This window comes from Coffea arabica, chromosome 10e (genome assembly GCF_036785885.1).
Source record: "Coffea arabica cultivar ET-39 chromosome 10e, Coffea Arabica ET-39 HiFi, whole genome shotgun sequence".
Lineage (NCBI taxonomy): Eukaryota > Viridiplantae > Streptophyta > Magnoliopsida > Gentianales > Rubiaceae > Coffea > Coffea arabica.
The window spans coordinates 47,187,359-47,207,426 of record NC_092328.1 but is presented as its reverse complement, the minus strand read 5'-3'; the positions used below and the strand labels follow the sequence as shown (position 1 = coordinate 47,207,426).

The 20,068-nt window shown below is 35.2% G+C and overlaps 2 protein-coding genes across 4 annotated transcripts; both read right to left on the bottom strand.

Annotated features, from left to right (window-relative positions):
- Positions 1-3,925: 3,925 nt before the first annotated feature.
- On the bottom strand, positions 3,926-7,671 carry LOC113711625 (uncharacterized protein At5g43822-like). 3 transcript variants are annotated; one of them, XM_027234780.2, is made up of 8 exons: positions 7,471-7,671; positions 7,274-7,346; positions 7,029-7,187; positions 6,809-6,927; positions 6,152-6,331; positions 5,551-5,607; positions 4,661-4,728; positions 3,926-4,460 (listed from the first exon to the last, which is right to left on the bottom strand). In XM_027234780.2, the coding sequence occupies exons 3-8, from the start codon at positions 7,158-7,160 to the stop codon at positions 4,417-4,419; spliced, it is 600 nt and encodes a 199-aa protein (XP_027090581.1). In that variant the 5' UTR covers positions 7,161-7,187; positions 7,274-7,346; positions 7,471-7,671; the 3' UTR covers positions 3,926-4,416. The 3 variants fall into 3 exon arrangements, with proteins under 3 accessions (XP_027090581.1, XP_027090580.1, XP_027090582.1); XM_027234779.2 differs by lacking the exon at positions 7,274-7,346 and having other exon boundaries at positions 7,471-7,670; XM_027234781.2 differs by lacking the exons at positions 4,661-4,728; positions 7,274-7,346.
- A 744-nt stretch (positions 7,672-8,415) lies between these two features.
- Positions 8,416-12,163, bottom strand: LOC113712665 (protein PHLOEM UNLOADING MODULATOR-like). Its single transcript, XM_027236165.2, has 4 exons — positions 11,766-12,163; positions 9,880-10,274; positions 9,236-9,432; positions 8,416-9,134 (listed from the first exon to the last, which is right to left on the bottom strand). The coding sequence occupies exons 1-4, from the start codon at positions 12,080-12,082 to the stop codon at positions 8,739-8,741; spliced, it is 1,305 nt and encodes a 434-aa protein (XP_027091966.1). The 5' UTR covers positions 12,083-12,163; the 3' UTR covers positions 8,416-8,738.
- Positions 12,164-20,068: the final 7,905 nt, after the last annotated feature.

Below are 20,068 nucleotides of genomic sequence, written 5' to 3'. Positions count from 1 at the left end.
ACTTACAAAACGATCATGGGGTTCTCCATCCTTGAATATGATAAAAGTAGGGAGTGCCTGAATTCTATACTTATCTGCGATGCTCGGATACTTCTCAGTATCAATCTTCACCACCTGGATCTTATCTTTCATTCTTGTACTAACCTCATTCAGAACAGGAACCATGAATTGGCATGGACCACACCTGCAAATCCACATCTCGGCTTAATTCCTACTATAGCTTTGCGCAAATGAAATTGTTTTGATGGGTAGCTTGTCATTGTATCGGTAGACTCAAGAAATTTATGCATCAAGCAGATTTAGTTACTACTATCACAGTAAAAGGTAAAAAAATCCCCTTGGTTTATAGATGCTTCCAAGAATATTCCCATTTTTGAAGTAATGACCCGTTAGAGTGCCAATCACTAGATTGATAAAGTGATTAAATTGGTCAAATGCAACGCCAAATACCTCTCGATCTGCACGCAAGTCTCAGCATTAGATGCTTTGATGTCACATAGGAACTGATCTCCAGTTAAAATTTTGCGAATCACAAAAAGGTACATAAAAGAATGGAAGGGTAACACACCAAAAGAACTTACCAGGTTGCATAGAAATCAACCAACACTGGTTTGTCAGCGGTTTTCAGTAAATCGTCAAAGGATGAAAATGTTTGCTTCTTTGCCTTCACCTAATTACGAATATATTCAGCTACCACCAATAGAAACCAAAATATTCTGTCTTGAAGACTGACAAAACATAAGATGATAACATGAAAAGGGGAAGGACTCCTCCTGCAGTCAAGCAGAAGCACACTCGAACAGCAGAAAACATAAAGGAGGTAAGCTTTTACAACTGTGCCGTGAATATTACTACTGAATGAAGAACTGACACCAGCATCAAAGCAAGTTACAAGGAAATCATCAAAGAGAGGTTCTGTACAAGCATGATAACAGGTAAAGCAACTTATTATGAGGCCAATAGCTGAAAACTCAATTTGCTTTCAAAGGCTTCTCCAAAAAAATGCCTTCAATAGAAAGGTCAATTTTCTTTCTTTTACTTATGAGATGCTCCAAAATCAACAATCATAACATGAAGTAAGCAGTTCCAGAAGTCTCAACATGAAATGCTCTAAGCACTCAACATCTCTGCCTCCTCCTCTCCCCACCCCCCCCCCCCCCCCCCCAAAAAAAAGGGCTTGTTCTCTCTATACCCCCCGCCCTCTCTGTCCAATCTATTTTGATGGTTCTTTATCTTATTGTATTTATTAACCTAATTAAAACCACAACCCACATCTGTTGTCACTTAAATCAGGCAAAGTAAAGGTATCATCAATAAGCTAGATTCATCCCGGACAATGCCAATAATTAGTTATTTCATCATGCAGTAAGCATATTGGAAAAATAATGCTTACTGTGAGCATGCCTCAAGGCATGGCTATCAATACAAAAGTTTGTGGCAAGCCCTAAGTGAAATATGAGCCTAAAGTCCCAAATCTTTGTGAATAAGGAAAACCCAAGCAAAAAGAGACAAGCTTTTAAGCACCGAGGCATTCTCCAAGAGTCCAAATCTCAGCTTTTCGCCTGGCTTTAGAGATTGCTACAAGACCAGATTTTCATACTATGGTCATTCATTCGTATCTTGTTTGTCTCTTCACACTTTTGTTTTCCAAGCTTTCCCATTAGAAAAATGTGTCAGCCACTTGAAAATCTGACCCTAAATAAATAAATGAATTTGAGCCTCCTTATTCTCCCATGTGGATTTGCCAAAATGCCCAGCAACTGATTCATTAGCAGTATACCACAGTAGCCTTTTCACTTGGTTTCTCCACGACTAGCTTATTCCATAGGCTACAATTGCTTCCTCTGCAGGTACAATCCATCTGCATGAAGTTGATTCTTTTTGGTCTCTAAAATACATATTATGATGATTTCACCACTCATCTTCCGGGAAGTTCACTACAACTCATACACCTCCACTTGCTGCAACTTGTTTGCAAGTTTAATTGCCCCTAATGTGAATGCAGTAAGCACTGCTATATGTGAGAATAACTCTGATCACCTAAGCTAAAAATCTTAAATACTCTTATTCTGTAGCAGTTCATATAAATTCCCTTCTGGAACTAAACCGATCAACTCATCTCGATCCACCAATCAGTCCACTTAACCACCAAATGAGGCCAGTTATCAAGATTAAACATAACACATACTGTTTCACAACTACAACATCATCTAATCTCTCTCCCCATGAATTTCGTTATTTGTAGCTACTCATTCAATTTTGTACTTTACTTCCACAACAGCTATATCTTTATTCCCATACATCAAAGACAATCCCATCCTTTCTATATAGCAGCATTAACACAATCTGTGGGTATAGCTGCATTCTGACTAACAGAATCGTCCCAATAGTCAAACTGTTTTGCACTCTCTCGAATACATACAAACATAAAACATAAACCCAAACTAAATCGCGACGATAATAAAATTTTAATAAATTCTCAAACTTTACAACAAATTCCAACAGAAAAATAATTCAGAAGACAGAAATACATAGATAATTACATAAGATAACGAAACGAGAAAATCCCCAATCAAAACTCCAGATTTGCCAACCAATTCCAAAGTGTGAAGTTACGGTTTCCATGGAGATTCAGCAGGTAATTCATCACTAAAGCTACCTAAACATCCTAAAATTTAAGTCTTGAATAGAATTACGATAAATAGCACCAATCTTGATGAAGCAGAAATCCGTAGCAAAACCAGAAAACTAGCACCAAATGTGCAAAAAACAAAAATTCAAATAACAAGAACAGTAAACCCAGAAAAGAAGAACATTCCAAAAGTAAAGCATTCATTTCTTCGCATTCATTTCTTCGAATGCCAATAGGGTTGGGAAAGTTATACCACATGTAAAGTTCGAGAGGGCTGCCTGGACTGAACAGCTCGGTTTCCAGCATGAAAACGGCGTAGTTCTCTAGGGAATTGCAGAGATGACAAGCTAGAAAGCTTTGCTGCTGAATTTGAAGACGCAGCAAATGGAGGGTCTGGATTCAAAGAGCAAACCTTTGCTGCTGATGATAAAGAAATAGCCATTTTTTCAGGACCAAGTAGATAAACAGTTAAAACTGTGCCCAGAACTTTGGAAATCCAAGATGAATGAATGAAAGCTTATTTTAGCTGCAGTAACAAAAAAACAGAAAAGTTGGTGTTGAAATATGCACATTTGGGATGTTTGGTTGGTGGGATTGATGGGTTTTGAGCCGTTGATATGGTGGAAATATCAGGGCACATATCTCCTATTCCGGGACTCGCGAAGGAAATATCCTGACCAACGCCTTCATGCTATGGCTCATGAAAGCGCCATAAACTCGATTGAATCAATTCCTTCTAAGCCTCTATTTAAGCTTATGGCGTGTTTAATAAAAATAAAATATGAAATATAAAGCCTGAATTCATTAAGTTTTTGAATTGTTAACTATTAAATTTAATACATTTGAGTGTATATCATATTCAGTGATAAGTGAATAGTTTATCACTTAATTTTAGGAGCAAATTTTATTTAAAAAATTGAGTGTCACTTAATTAATTCAAAGTTCAATTTTTGATTATCAAACGCGTCTAAACATATTAAGATTAGAATCCATTAAATTCAAGTGCTGAATGAATTTGCTAAACAAGACCTTAAACTTTGCTATACGCTGTCACGAGTTCTTTAGTGTGATTGACCAAATTTGATAAAAATTGTACAAGACTCCAAAGGTGCACAAACAAGACTCCAAAGGTGCACAGGATTATGCCTCATGAATCATGTGTGAAAATTATCTATCCAATTTAGTTACGCCAAAAAAAGAAAAAATATATATATAAAATGACTGACTCTTTGTTATGACAATCTGAAAAAATGTGGTATTATGGAAATTTTTACACATTCTTACAACTTCATATTTAAAATAAAGCCCACAATCGAAATATGACATTTCACTGACAAGCATTGAGTTTCTCCCTCCAAATGGAATTTAATAACATCCAATAAAACATTAAAACTCTACATTGGGTCTCAGATAGTTTCATGATGTCGCGTCAGGATAGTGATAACATCAACTTAACCAAGCTCCCCATACAATTCGAGGCCATCTATGATTCATTTACACTTAAAAATCATCCAAACTACCATCCACCCACTGAAGATTAGAGTCTTTGATATATAATCTTCAGGAAACAGAACTCGTGCTTGGGAATGATCCACAAACAAGCAACCTGTCTTGAATTTGACAGCTTTTTGCTTCATAACCAACCGAGGAATGACATGACATGTTATTGGATGCATTTGCTCAAACGGTATCCCTGAAAGATGGTGAAATGATTGCTAGTGCCTCCTTTCTTTCTGCCTTAACACAGATTTGTAATGCACTTCAATTGATACGAGGACAAAACATCAAGAGATGTCTTCAGCAAATATGATATCAAATATCCCTTGTACTGCAGCACGAAAGGCCAGAATTCAGTTTTTGATGTACAGTATTTGACATTGTAAAGGACAGATATTAAAAATTCTGAAACGTTCTAAAAAAGTTGAGTTCTACAATATTGTGATGCGTATGGAGGATTTAGCAAGGGCTTTTCACAAGCAGATAGTAGCATGGCAATTAATTCTGTTCATCAAACTCTTAACTACCTACCCTCCTCTCTAGGGATGTTAGGTTGGTCAACGAGCAGTTGCTGAAGGGCGTTTAGATTGTCACTAGCACTGCAATTAGAATTCAGCCGTGGCATAGTCACAATTAGAATACTAAGATGTTTCAATTAGATGGCATCAGAGGTAATTACAGTAAACAACTAATTCACCAAAAGGAAAGAGAGGCAAAGGCGGAAAAGGAGAAGAAAAAGACAAATATACCACACCAAAAGAACAGCAAAAAATGTTACGCACAGCCATCCTGTGCAATGAACAAAGAAATAAGAGCTGCACTATTTAATAAAACTGGACACTCTCAACTTCTAATCTAATTTGGAGCATTAAACTTTAGTATTTTTAAGGGTGGAGCTGTTAAACTTTTCTGCTTCACCCTTCTACTTACTGTCAAAACATCAATTTGAGAAGATTTGTAGTGTATCATGGTAACCAAAATCAAACACTAACTAAATCATAGGATCAAGTCCAAATATTTATATAATGAATGTACTCTTCTCATGCATCATAATTGTGAAAGATGATTCCAGGCTGCCATCATATATTACCTTCAAAGTTAATAAAAAGCCTTAAACCAACATAAACTGCAAAATTTTCCCTCTTTTTTTTTTTTTGAAAAGACCTTGAACATGACTTATTTCTAATAATTGACATATCTGAAAGCCCTAAATATGCTAAATATTCTAGGCCAACTTCTCCAGCCTTAGCCTCCAATTATAATCTGACAGACTTTTCAAAAACAAGTCATGCCTATTTCTCAAGTTTAGATAATTTGCACAAGATACAATACACATTAACTTGGGTGATTGCCTATGCAAAAGAATTAATCACACAGAGGTGGCTGGGGTGGGGGAAGCACCCACATCTATCAAGAGATACCTTGGCGTCAAGGAAACCTTTGCAAGTGCCGATATCACAGATGACTTAAGAAGGTACCTGAAATAAAATGTTCAACTGGTTACTAGGAAATGGAGTGTGAAAAATGAAGGGAGAAAAGGACAACATGGATTCCAGGAAGCTGGTCACTAATATCCTGCACATCTTAAAGGTAACTCCGAGAAATTGCAATGCGAATGTTTTCAAAAGTCAAGGAAAATATTAGTGTAAACAAGATCAGATAATCCCAGGAAAGTGCAAACAAAATGATTCAGAGTGAAGAAGAAACGGCAGTGATTTATTTTCGTATTATGTGAAGTTTAACACTCATTTGAAACTATCATGGGTGACCTTATTTTGAATCTTAGATAGTAAAGAAGACCGAATGAAAAACCTGGGACCATAAAAAATAAATTAGCAACAAAATCATATCAAATGATCAGATTAACCCAACTTTTGACATCTCTCGGATTGCATTTCTGAGAAAACTTTAAATAAAGAAACAAATAACAAGTTCTGTTTCCAGAGCCCAATCTTGATGAGTTAACATCAACATACAGGAAAGTTAGCTATGAGAATTATGTAAAGTTCCTCTAACGCATACTCTGAATGGTGCATCTCGCTAAGAAGCCTAAGGCCCTCCAGGCAATCTGCAAGACTTGGTTTGATACCAACTCTTTGCTGCAGTTGCTTTGCTGTTGCAACAGTAGAACCTCCTTTAACTAGCTGCCTACCATCACGAACAACTTTCTCAAGGGATGAAGAAACACCACGAAAATCTTCCCTACATCAATGGCGGATGGATTAAGCAAAAAGATAAAATAAGAAGAACAGAAAGTCAGCTTCCTATATGGGAGTGTTGTGACATGCAAATCAAGACTAATACAGGGGACAATTGAAGGAGGGAAAAAAAAAAAACAAAAACACACACACACACATACATAGGATAACCAATTGCTGAAACACGAGTTCTTGAGGTCGACAGCACCCATGAAATGAAATTTAAGGGAACAAAGAAATCTGGAGGCCAATCAAATGGCCTTTTAACGTTTGGTTAGTAGAAGTCTCGACATACAGTTGAACACAATCTTTAAGAAACAAGATAAAATATCTATTCCTAACTTGGCTGAATCAGAAATAAACATAAACACTGGAAGAGACCCCTTGCCAAAATTTGTTATCCGACTTTTGTTACAAAATGAATTGAGGTCAATAAAAGGAGCTTTTAAGGAGAAAGAAAATGTAAAACAAGAAACCATACAAGGTCTTATTCATGGAGAGCATAATAGTTTGCAGTGACTCCAATTGCTTCGCCAAGACAGCATCTTGAATGCCCTGAACACATTCTAATGCGCCATAGTTTTTTGGATCTTGAAGTAACTAAATGAGAAAGCTAACCCAACATCAATATCATCAGGAATCAAACAATAAGAAGAAAGACACACATGCAAACATGGCTAGACAGGATGCTGCGGGAAAACCTGCAATCTCTGGATGATGGCAGAAGCACTGGTGAACTGTGAAATTAACCGAGATTGAAGCTCTTCCCATCGACCCATCTCTTCTTTCACCTTCCTAAACTTCTGCTGATACTTTTTCACCATTGAATCCATCTACCTCAATCCACACCTCTGCCAATCCTACATCAAACATGTGGTAGCAGAATTATGTGCCATGATGAATTTTATCACTATCTAGCGAATCATATCATCGCAATCAAACTGACATTAATCTATAAGCAAATGCTTCGTCTCCCGGGATGGTACTACAACATATATGTATTGACCCTTCAGCAGCATCTGTATGCAGTTGATACACATTCAGGCATTCAATCAAACATGTGTGCAACCATTTGTGTGACAGAAAATTAATCAACAAAAGCAAAAAAAAAAAAAAAAAGGCTAAAATTTTGAAATAAATTACTGGTTTTTTTCCTTCTCCTTTAAGCAAAGCTTATGAAGAACAGTGAAGCTGATTGTTCTCCCAATGCTACGCCGCTTCGTCAAAGAGGAAAGAACGGCTAGTGCTAGTATTTAGGTAATGGGGCATCAGACACAGAGAGTCTAGTATATGGTGGAGGAGAAGAGAGTCCAGTATAGTGGAAATTAGGAGATTTCAGTAGGTCGAGAAAATTTGCCATTTTTATTGTGGTGAATATTTTAGAGTTACTTCAGTTAATAGAGTGTTTGATGTTTTTATTGGCTAAATGGTAAAAGAAGTTTTACCTATAACCAATAAATATGATTATGTTGAGACCATCAAAAAAATAATAATAAGGATTTAAATATCAGTCCAAATCACTAGGGACATTTGAAAGTCAGTCAAGAGTATAAATCTAGTTAGAAACAGGGCAGTTTGGATTGCATTTTCCATAATTTTTCATGGAAAAATTACTGTAGCGATTTGATGTATGTGAGGGAAAAAGGTAATAGAGAAATGTGATCACGGAAAACGACGTAATTTTCCGACGAAAAATCGCAATCCAAACAAGGCCTTAAATTTTCTTTTCTTTTTCCATAGTTCCATTTACTAATCAAATTCCTCAATTTTTATTGCACTTTTTCTTTAGATTTTATTCCTTTAGTTCTAGAGTGCTAGACTCAAGCTCGATTTCAAAAACTGTAAACTCGACGAATTCAAACTCTAACATACCTATTTGGGATCGAGTTCAATTTGAACTAGAATATGGTTATACTTAAAAGCTTGACTCGATCACATTCCTACTTTAGTTAATGAAGCTGCCCTTGCGATGCCATGGCTGCAATGCTCACTAGCGTGTTCAGGCATAGGCCAAAAAAAAATCTTAAATGCACCAAAAAAAAAATAAGAAAACAATATAAACAAACTTTGAAAGGCAGGTAGACTTGATTCAAGATCAAAATGGTCTTAATATAAATGAAATTTCCAGTGTTTCATTACAGCCATGAAAACTGGAACTCGTTTGCCACTTCAGTTCAGTAAATGACATTACCTGTGGAACTTTGCACATACATTCGAACATCACTGGTGAAGGTCCATATTACAACATCCAGCCTATAAACGTGGCCTCAGACCTAACAGTCTATATCTTGATAGTGTACAACAATCTTTGTTTGGTTTCTATCTACTCGTGTTTTCATACAACAAAATGCAGTTAAGAGCACTGCAATCGACTCATAAATTTCGTGGCAGCATATAACTTAAGTAGGGAATCACCCGTCAGATGTCAACATGAAGGCAAGAAGCACCACGGTTATCGTGCAGAAAATGGTTGCACCAGAAAACAGCCACATAGCGCTGCTCTTAGGGTTCTGCCTTACTTGACTGCTTAACTCGACCTCTTTCAGAATTTCTCTCACTCTATCAATATCAGAGTCCTTGGCAGCTTGCGTTAGTCTACCCTGAACTCTTTCCAATTTGATTAGCCTTCTTTTCTTGGATGCATCTTTAGTTGGCCAAAAAATGCCTATCAACTTCCACAAAAAGATCCCCATGTAGATGGCTAACACACAATCAACACTGTAATGATTGCGCTCGCGAATTTCCCTTTGTGCACTATGCAGTACAAGCAGCCAAATCAAAATGGAGCTTAAGCCACCATATGCCTCCTGCACTTGCATATGAATAGCAGATTAACTAACTTATCTGGTCCCTAGTAACTGAAGCTACTAAATGAAGGGTAAACATAAAATCCATTATGCACACCTACCGTCCATGCCATAGCAGTCAGTACAGATACAAGCATGTGGCCACTGTATATGAGGTCATTGCAGCCACCCCCTGCTTTCTTTAGTAGATGGTACCATGGAGAAGAACCATCAGGAGGTGTAGGTCGTAGAAAATCAATGAGGAAGCTCATCAAACCCCAGTTAGGATGGAATTCAACATGATAGTCTCCAGGATCAGCTGCAAAACATGATCGAACAACATTTCTCAATTAATTCCATTAAAAAAGTAAAACATCAAAGAATTTTTCGGGGAAAAAAAGGTCCAACATCATAAGTGGCTTCAGAACATGCCAGACTGGGAATAATAATGAAACATGCACACACCAATGGGCATTATGTTCCCATATTTGCCATTTGATTAACCCTTCATTGGGAAGTTCATTGAGCAAAGGTGCCCTTAGGACAATATGCTAAACCCTGAATTAAAAGCAGGTAAAAAACAAACATTCACATCTAAAACACATAATTTGACATGGCCCCTCTTCCCACCGATCAAGCCTTCCACAAAATATTAATTAGACAAAGCTTTAAGGTGTTATGAAGGAGAAAAATCAGGAGGAGCAGATGAAAGTAGGAAAAACTAAAGAATGAGCCAGGTATAAGATACATCAAATGTGGCAAATACCATAGGCAATATCATAATGAATAACTTGGCGAATAGCATATGAATCAGTTGCATATGGAACATAATACTTTTGAGCCCAACGATGAGGGTGTGCAGGTATATGGTAGCGAGTTGATGCACACCAGGGCCGAGGTGATGGTAAAATTGTAGAAACAAAAGCCAAGGCTCGAAGAAGTCGCCCAACACCCATGGTAAACATGTATCTAGCACCCAACCCAAGACCAGGAGCTTCAATGGAGTTGAATAATACAGAGAAACCAAGCATGACAAACAACATCAGGTAATGGTGCAGTCCAATTATACGAGCTCTCAACAAATTGACCATTGTTTGGGGCAGCTTCTCGTTCAATGCAAGCAGAAACCACTGGCCAACATCAGGTAGAGCCTGAGCAGAACTGTTCAACATTACAAATATAATTATATAGGATAAACTAGCCACAGCAAGTAATCAAATTCAGGGTGTTGCACAGCCGCTGCATATTAAACTGTGTTTTGCAAGTAAATGTTTTTGTGGAACATGACGATTCAATACCTATCTATTCCAAATATTTTCCTAGGAATGCTAGAAGTATACAACTCCTTCAACAGTTTCAATATAGCAAGCTGTACTCAATCAGTTTCCTGTTCCTCCTTCTTATATTTGGAAAGTAAGACTCATTAGAGGGAAAAGTAGCACAATTTAATAATTGCAATCCAACAACACAAGCAGCACCTCAAGTTGTACAACCACTCGTGCAGAAACTGATTCTAAAAGTCAGGAAAGAAAATGCAGTCCAGCAACCTTACTCGAGAAAAAACGGGTCACTGACAATCCATCCTCAATTCCCCTGATTCCTCCTCATTAATAAAAGTTAAGTTGTTTCGCATATCAGATACCAAAACAAGAAGAAAGAAAATTTAGGAGCTTCTATCAATTGCTCTCTGGTTACTGAATCTTATTTGATCAATATCTAATAGCAGCAAAAGGTATTATCATCTGTATTGACATTGTTTTCAGCTCCTTTTCATGATTTCAGCTCCCTTGGCTGCCATTTTTTCCTTAGTAACCCTAAATAGATTTCCTAAAGCTTTTAGTATTATGATACACAAACTGAAATTTAACAGAACAAAGGAATTCAACTTAACTCCAATCCTTTCAAGTGGTCAGATATTTATTAATAACCAAAACTAGGTCTCTTAATCATATCCCTTTTACATACTGTGTTTAGCTTAGTTCATGTTAATGCTTCAACTATTACAAGCTTATTTATTGTTTGCATGCTTTTGCCAGCTCCAAGCTAAACCCCTGGATAGCAAAAAGATCCCAAGTAGTTCTAGCTTGTCATAAAGAAAACATAATTAGAATAAAATTAACCTCGTTCGTGGTTAATGATCAAAATTTGGACGGAGAAAAAAAATGCCAACAATAACAAGTGTAGCTTCAGCTTTATCAACAAAGTAACATACATATGAACAACCAGGCATTGCTTGTCTATATGCACGAGTACTAAAAGCAAAATCTAGAGCCACCGTTCGAAACCACCAGCATTTCCTCAATTAGATAACAGATCAAACTGGAATCTTTTACATAACGGAAAAATAAACTTAACCGCTATACTAAACAAGCCAGATTGCACTTGAAGACAAACAGATCTTAGCTTAAAATAACGAGATCCAACACTAATAAATGCAGATCAGATTTTTTTCGTTTCTAATTATGGTAATATGTAGCAAGCTAATCCGTTACAAAACCAAAACTACAGTTAAAGCAAAACCCACATCACAAATCTTTACTACTAGTCAACCAGAAAAGTTCAAACTTCAAAGCAAACCACCAAAACCAAAAACCCAGCAAATTTTACCCCAAAAACAGCAAAAAAGAAAACTTTCTGAAGTTCAGTACATACTTGTGCCAATCACTGCCAAGAACAACCGTGACAAACCGAACAGAGATGGCTTCCAAAAGCAGAGCAGAGAGCATAAAAATCAAAGAAAATATGAAGGGCAGAGCAGAACGAAGCTCAGATGACCAGTGCTTATAAAAAGGAACACGAATAACAGCTGCAATGGCTAAAAATGTCCACAAAACTGGCTGCAATCGCTCGTGCCACCGCGGAGACAGGTGGCGGAAATAGTCCACGCCCACATAAGCTATTGCGGCAAGGCCTAAACCGCTTCCCCGGTTCTTGAATACCACGGACCGCCAAGCCGGCAACAGCCCCATGTCGAGTGTAAGCACAGTTGAGACAGAGACTCCGATGCCTTCGGTGACAGTAAAAGAATCACGAAACAAGTTTGGTGAAATTTGACTTTTGTCAAGATCAAGTTTAACGAGTATTATTATGACTTTTGCTTCAAATTACTTTTTTGGTAGTTTTTACCATTGTTCTTTTTCCTTTTTTTTATCTTTTCCCTTTGAAAAAATTCTCCACAAGGCATCTTAAGATGAAGTTTTACTTGTTTACAAATATAACGTGCTAGTGTATATATATACTATATATAAAACTTGAGAAAAGAGGTTTGTTATTAACATTGGTTTAATATTTATTATCATTTTATGAATTTATCCTTATAAAAACTCTTTTTACTTTGATTATAGATAACTACCCATCTATTTTTACTTTTAACTATTTAAGTATATGTTTTCAACACAACTATTCCTAAATATTATAACTACTAATATAAAATTATTTTATGAAAAATATTTAAAAGATTAAAATTCAGCAATAAAAATTTTATTTAAAATTTATGACCAATGTATTTTTTGATTGCACACACATTGGGTGTGCATTGAACACTAGTTTAATTAATGATAATCATGTTACCAACTAGTTTAGTTAGTCTTATCATGTTACTAACACAAGCTAGTTTAGTCAATGATAATCATGTTGTGAACTAGTTTTTTTAATGATAATCATTTTATTAACTAGTTTTAACATTTATTACCTTAAAAAAGGAAAAAAAATGTGTTGTTTTTGTTGGGGGGGGGGGGCCTGACGGTGTCTAAGAAAATGCCCAACAAATTGGCCTAATTGAATCCCAACTAAGAAAATACAAATTAATAAGAAGCCGGAAAAAATTAGTTTTAAAAGAGATGATTCAAACTGGGTATGGCATCCTTAGTTTAATTAATGATTAAACATTAGGAACTAGTTTTGCCGTTAATGTTCTTGCCGTGAGTTAAAAGTACTACAAACTCCTAAATTCACATCTTCCAATTATCAACAACTATTGTATCATCACAATACATCAATGTCAAAACCAAAAATGGAAAAATATTGAAGCATCTAGCCTTCCCCCATTATTGAGGAAGTATCCCATCTTGAATCACGTTGGATTGATCATTGGGCGTCACATATGAACACAGAGATCAGGGTTTTAGCTCAGAATCCAGGTTCCAGTATCCCACTTTCTTTCATCCACTCCACATATTCTGGTCCTCTCAATCTACCATTATAATTTATATCCCATGCTTTTCACTACGTGTGTGTATAGAGTATCCCATGACCACTTATCCCATTTTTAACCAACTATATCCTCCCATTAAAGTTGCTACTTAACGTGATTTTTCTTAAATTCATATAGGTGTGTAATACAACCGTATGATTCGATGGTGGTTCAGTTCCCGTCGGTTCTCCGTAACCCTGTTGGGTCACCCCCTAAAATAGGTTAGAATAAAAATAGGTGTAGATGATAACAATTGACAAAAAAAAATCCCATTTTTTCACTCATGTGGAGATCCTATAATCCACTTTTTGTTTCACTCTTTTACTGCACTATTTTTAATAATATTAATGTTTACCTCAGTATCGTAATAGTAAACTGTCATCCCTCCAATCTAAAGAAAGACAATAGGATCGAGAATGGAATTGAATGTTTCTGAAAAAGATGTGCTAGAAAGTGAAAATTTGTTAAGTATTGGCACATATTAGGGCTAGTTACATGGATCTTCTGAGTGTATCACAAATTAGATCACTCTTTTGATGTCAAGTCTGAATTCCTCACCTCAATTTGCATTTTAGACAAAATAGTCTGTGAAATTTTATTTTATTTATTTTGTAGACCATTTAGTGCATCAATAACACGATTTACATTGTATATTGTCAGAGTCCAAAACATTTCACTGTTTTTCAAGAGAGAAAAACATTTCATTTTTGAGGAGACAATATCTAATTTCCTTTTAGGAGGATCTTATATGGAGTTTACTAAGACCAACTGAACATCTTTGAACACTTAGGCCTAGTTTGGGAGTTCTAATGAGAAATGAAAACAAGAAAAATGGTAAGTTAGGAGAAAAAAGAAGAGAAGAGAAGGGTTGTACATTTTTTGTTTGGGAGTTCAAACAAAGAAAAGAAAAGAAAAGAAACAATGCCCTTTTATTTGGAAGTTGGAAAGTTGGATAACACATTTTTACAATTTACGCGTGTCCTCTTAGTTTATTTAATCAAGGAAGCTTGTTTTCTTGTTCCATTGAAGAGGCCCAAGAGAGGTTATCTGATATTTCTCTAATTGTGGTGAAGATTATATAGGATGGCTATCTTAAGAGTAAAAAGAGTGAAAGTAGTTTGGTCTGGGAAGTTTTTATTCAGTTTACTACTTGATAAAGTTCTACTAAGCACTATTTCGTATCCTACTGTTTCTTTCCACTTCTGGGATGAAAATTTTAGGCTTTTTGGAGTGTCTCTTATCCATCCATTTCATTTGTTTTCCTCCCTAAATCAACTGTACTTTCCCTCCGCAAAATTATGAAGAGGAAGGCTGTGGTAGAGCCAAGACCCTAAGGTATTATTATGACTTTGTTTCAAATTACTTTTTTGGTTGCTTTTACCATTGTTCTTTTTCTTTTCCCTTTCAAAAAATTCTCCATAAGGCATCTTAAGATGAAGTTTTACCTGTTTATAAATATAACGTGCTAGTTTAATTAATGATAATCATGTTACCAACTAGTTCAGTTAGTCTTATCATGTTACTAACACAAGTTAGTTTAGTCAATGATAATCATGTGGTGAACTAGTTTATTTAATGATAATCATTTTATTAACTAGTTTTAACATTTATTGCCTTAAAAAAGAAGAAAAAAGGGGGTTTAGCTAATGGGCGTATGAAAAAATTCTCGACAAGTTTGCCTAATTGAATGTCCATTATGTACTGTTAGAAAAGCTCAAGAAAGAAAATACAAATTAATAAGAAGATGATAATATGAATATTATATCGAAAAAAATAGTTTTAAGGAGATGATTCGAACTGGGTATGGCATCCTAGTTTAATTAATGATAACCATTATGAACTCGTTTTGCCATTAATGTTCTTGCCGTAAGCTAAAAGTACTACAAACTCCTAAATTTAGATCTTCCAATTATCAACAACTATTGCATCAGAATACATCAATGTCAAAAACAAAAATGGAAAAAGATTGAAGCATCTAGCCTTGTCCCATTATTAAGTACCCTATCTAGAATCACCTTGGATTACAGTCACATATGAGTATTGACCGAGTTTGAATCGAGTAGTTTACTGAACTACTTGTGAGCTTGAGTCCAGCTACTGTGATTGAGTTGCACCCCTAATCACAAATTAGGTCACTTTAATCACTATAACAAATTTGATCATCAGTGGCAACATTTCTTAGGAACGACAGAAAAGTGGTCACAGAATGAGGTCTTTAACCACAACTTTCAAAGTCATCACAATTGCCTTACAAGAGTTAATTAATTTGTGACAACTTAGATTTGTCCTCACAAATACATTCCCGCCAACAAGATTCGAGTGGCTGGGAATTATTGGGGAATACATTAGTGACGACTTGGTGAATATCATCACTATTGTTGTCTCTTTTTCTTTGACAACTTGGTTATGTTGTCAGTAAAACTGTGTACTTTCTTTAGTATAACAGCAATAAATTGTCAATCTAATAATGGATAGCCCTAGTGATAATTATACGTTGTCACTAAAATGTCTTAGAAATTTTACAAATTTGGCAAATATATTAGTATTGGTTTGTTTCTAATGAAACTATTTGACTGTCCTACAGTTTAAAGCCTACTAATTTTTATGTAAACTTGGCAATTTAACCAATTTAGTCAAATTAGTCTTTTTTTTAATAAGAAAAATGAAACTTTTATTAAGAGATTTATTGGAAGTCGTCTAGCACCAATTCTTTGATAAACTCAGGAGGTGAGGTCCATAGGGTTTCAACTGAATTGGAAGACTTAACATAAGATGCCAAGACATATGCAATTTTGTTTGATTCCCAAGAAACCCCATTTATAGATATATTTTAAAAATGAACCAAAGTAGCATGCATCTCATCAATAATAGGGCCTATACTAGAGAGATCATCCTCTCGACTAAGCAAAAGCTAGATAACTAAAGACATATCACCCTTAATTGGAAAATTTTAGGATCATTAAATTTTCTCTGAGTGCAGTAGATTCCCGCCACAACTTTGACTACTTTAGATCCAACAATACCCTGGAATTGTGATACGTGATCATAAAGGTGAAGTCAAATTGGTCATATTAATTTGCTTGAATTAGAATGATATGTTAAAAGAAAAAAAAAACTAAAGTATCAAAAGTTCACGAGAGAAAATAGAGAGAAGCACACTCTATTTTTTTTTGTTAGACATGGTAGATTCTAATATACACCTACTCCTACTGTATAGTATGGGTAACAGGGTCAAGGCAGGAAAATTCGGGGCGACTAAACCACCACCGATCTAGACAAGTGCCTATGCATCCGCTGGCAAACTTTTAAAGACATTCTCGATTTTTAGAATGCATGCCAAGCCTTTAATCTACATCCAAGTATTATTCTAGGAGTAGTTGGTTCCTGATAAAAAAATGATGGCCTGAACTCACTCCATTCACTTTTGTACTATATGTTACAATTAACCAAAGTGACTATCACATGCTCTAATGCTCATCCTTTTTGCTCTCTTCCTCACGCTCCCCTGTACTCGCCCTCCACTCCACTGCTTAGTGTACCAGCCTGGCAACAAGTAGCTGCTTTGCCTGCAAGAAAATCAAATGTAAATTTTACCCATTACAAGTAGTAAACACTACCACTGTGATACCCAAATGTCTTGTAGAGAAATTTATGTGAAGAAATACAATTTTGTGGTGAAAAATAAAAGATCTAAAATTGAGTGACCAATATGTGAATAAGTGAAAGTTGAAAGAATAAAAGTGATAGTGGGATTTCACTATTCAACTTTACCAAAAATCTCTTCATCTTCTTCATTTCCTTTCTTCCTTCTTTCTCCAACAAAACCCTTTCTTATCTCTCTTTTTTCCTTACAATCAAGGAGGATTCTTGACAAATCAAGCACAAGTAAGGAGTGAGAAGTTAGGAAATTCTATTTTGCCAACTAACCGGTATTTTCTTGAAACCTTGAACATGATCTTGGTTTTCCTTTGATTGTGGTGATTGGGTTGTGTTTGGTTCAAATCTTTGGTTAGCTTCCATGGCAATGGTGTATAGAGTTTGTTTTGATCTCTATTTTCATGTGGATATAAGGCTATCATTAATATAAAAGGAGAAATGTTGAGGAAAATGAAGGGTTGAGCTAGCACTTCATTTTCAAAATTGTTTATGTATTTACATAGCTTTGGGAGCTGATATTTGTTGATTTTGACAACTATAGAGGTTGTAAGATAACTTAAGATGGAAATGGAACATGATTATCGAATTTGGAACTTGATTTTGCCTTGAAAATGTGCTAAAAATTCATGGCTATATTCCTCCGGTGGATTGAATTTTTTGTGCAGACATACTTCAGTGTTTTGGCCATAACTTGTTGTAGAAAACTCGGATTTAGGTGTTGTTTATTGTGTTGGAAACTAAATTCAGAGAGCTTTAATTATGTATAAATATCTTGCCCTGTTTCTATCTTTTTGAAGGTCAGTGACTCTTTAAAATTAACCTTTATGTTCTACTTTAACAAGGAAATAATCTTTGTTAGGAATTAGTGGTTAAAGGTAGTATTAGACTCTTTTTTATGATAATTTGGAGTAGTTTGGTATCTTTAAGATTGTGACTGAGTATTTTATTATTATGTTTAGATGAGGAAGGTAGCCATTATTCCGATTATTTGAACTAGCATGTGTATCCGTTGGATCAAGTTAAGTGGTGCATGTATCATTTGTCTTTGAAAGATGATTTTGACTGCTATTTGTTTCATTGCTAAAGTGGCATGAGCATGTATAATTTGTCATATTTGTTATTACTCTTGCCATGGTCATTTGTGAGATGAAATTCTATATTTGTTGAGTTCTTATATAAGTGACTTTTGGCAGGACTAGTTCCTTACATGTAGTTGGTATATGAAACGGGCTAACCGTATTATAGTTAGCAATATGAAACGGGCTAATCGTGTTGTAGTTAGCACTATGAACCGTGTTAACTGGTTAAGTTAACAACTGGATATTCATGATCAATTGTTGTCTTATGGTTTGAACTGATATATGATATAAAAGTTAACAACTGATGTATGATATGCCATTGAAATGTTTGTAATGACCATGTTCTTATAAAATTATATGTATAAGTTAATGACGTTTGAAATAAACTATGTATGTAACATACTCAGGCCAATAATGAGATACATGCACTACTTTTTGAGTGAAGTTTTGTTCACCTCATTGTTATTATTATGCAGTTAAGAATGACTTCATTGAAGTGGACCTTGATAGCTCTTGGGGGTGGTAATGGAGATGGAGATGACTTTTGGTTAGAGGATGACTATTGTACTTTTATATAAGATACTTTATGATAGGATTTGAATATTGTATATACTGTAGAAAATTTGATTTTGCTTTTATTTTGGAAGAGACAAAGTTGCTATTATGAATGATTTTGTAATTGTGGATTTAAAAAGCTTATATGAAGGTGAATATAGTTGCTTTGACAATTTGTTGCCTTTATGCCTTTAGCTTTGTCTAGGACGTGGCAGTATTGCGTTCCGGATATGGGGCATAACAACTACTACCTTTGCCACTTTTTTTTTGGAGAGAGAAAGGTAGTAGTGAGCAAATGTTGGTTTCAGGAGAAAAGGTGTTGATTATATATTCTACTCCATTCCAAAACTTGCAAAGTTCATCATTTTCATAAATCTACTAAAATTTAATGTTTCAAGCTAGATTTCTATTAATCAGTTTTGTTTCTACTCCTTTTTGTCGATGTATTTCTCCTGACAGTTTATATTTTAGCAAAATCGACCACTTCAATATAGCATCTTCTATATTAATCAGTTTTGTGGTTTATTTATGCTATATTTTTTTTATTTCCTCACTGCTTTTTCTCTTGTTTGGAGTTGAGAAGTAAAAACTCTCCAGACAATGGTGGAGGAAAGTTTTCATGCATAGATTTTGATGTGATATTGAGATTTTGATGTGGTGTTGGTCTTTTGAGTACTGTTTTTTATGTGTTGAACTATGAGCTTTGGCATTAGTCTATTTTTAGAACTTTATCCCCTTCTATCTGATAGCCAGAAGAGAAGAATAAGAGCTATTGCTTGTGGAACACAGTGATTGAGATTTTGTAGCTCTGATTCAACTTGATTAATATTAGGGAGATCATAATTTTTTAGTAGACGAAATAAACTATCCTTAATGTCTAGAAACTTTATTGATTTGGAAAAGAAAACTCTCACTATAGAGCGTATAGAATTTTCCTAACCAAGCCAGAGGTAGCTTGATACTATATCTGTTTATTATTGGATGAAACAATGAATTTGGTGTTAGGTCTTTATCCATGCATGAATTTTATGATTTTTTTCTCATGTAAATTCAAGGAGCATGGGTGCAATGGATCGAAATTAGAAGTAAGGATTGAATGGTCTCTAGAATGCTTGTTTCTTTTGTGCACATGGAGCTGTTCTTTTATTGTCCAATTTTTTTTTTCAAGATGTCATTCTTTTTGATAACTTTGTTGGTTGTTTCAATTGTTTTCTATATTTGTTAAGAAATTGCAAGTTTTTGAGCAAAAATCATTTTGCTCGAATTAGTGCATATATTCGCCAAAGATTACTTTACAATCGAATGACTTGATAACTACCTAACCAATTACTAGTGGGCACAATAAACATTTCAAACAGAATGCTCAATTTTTATGCTTTTACTTTGTTGAGTTTTGGTTGATGATTTGTGTATGTACACTTATCTACTAAATTGAGCTGCTTATGTGTTAATTTGCATGCTATTCAGTAAAC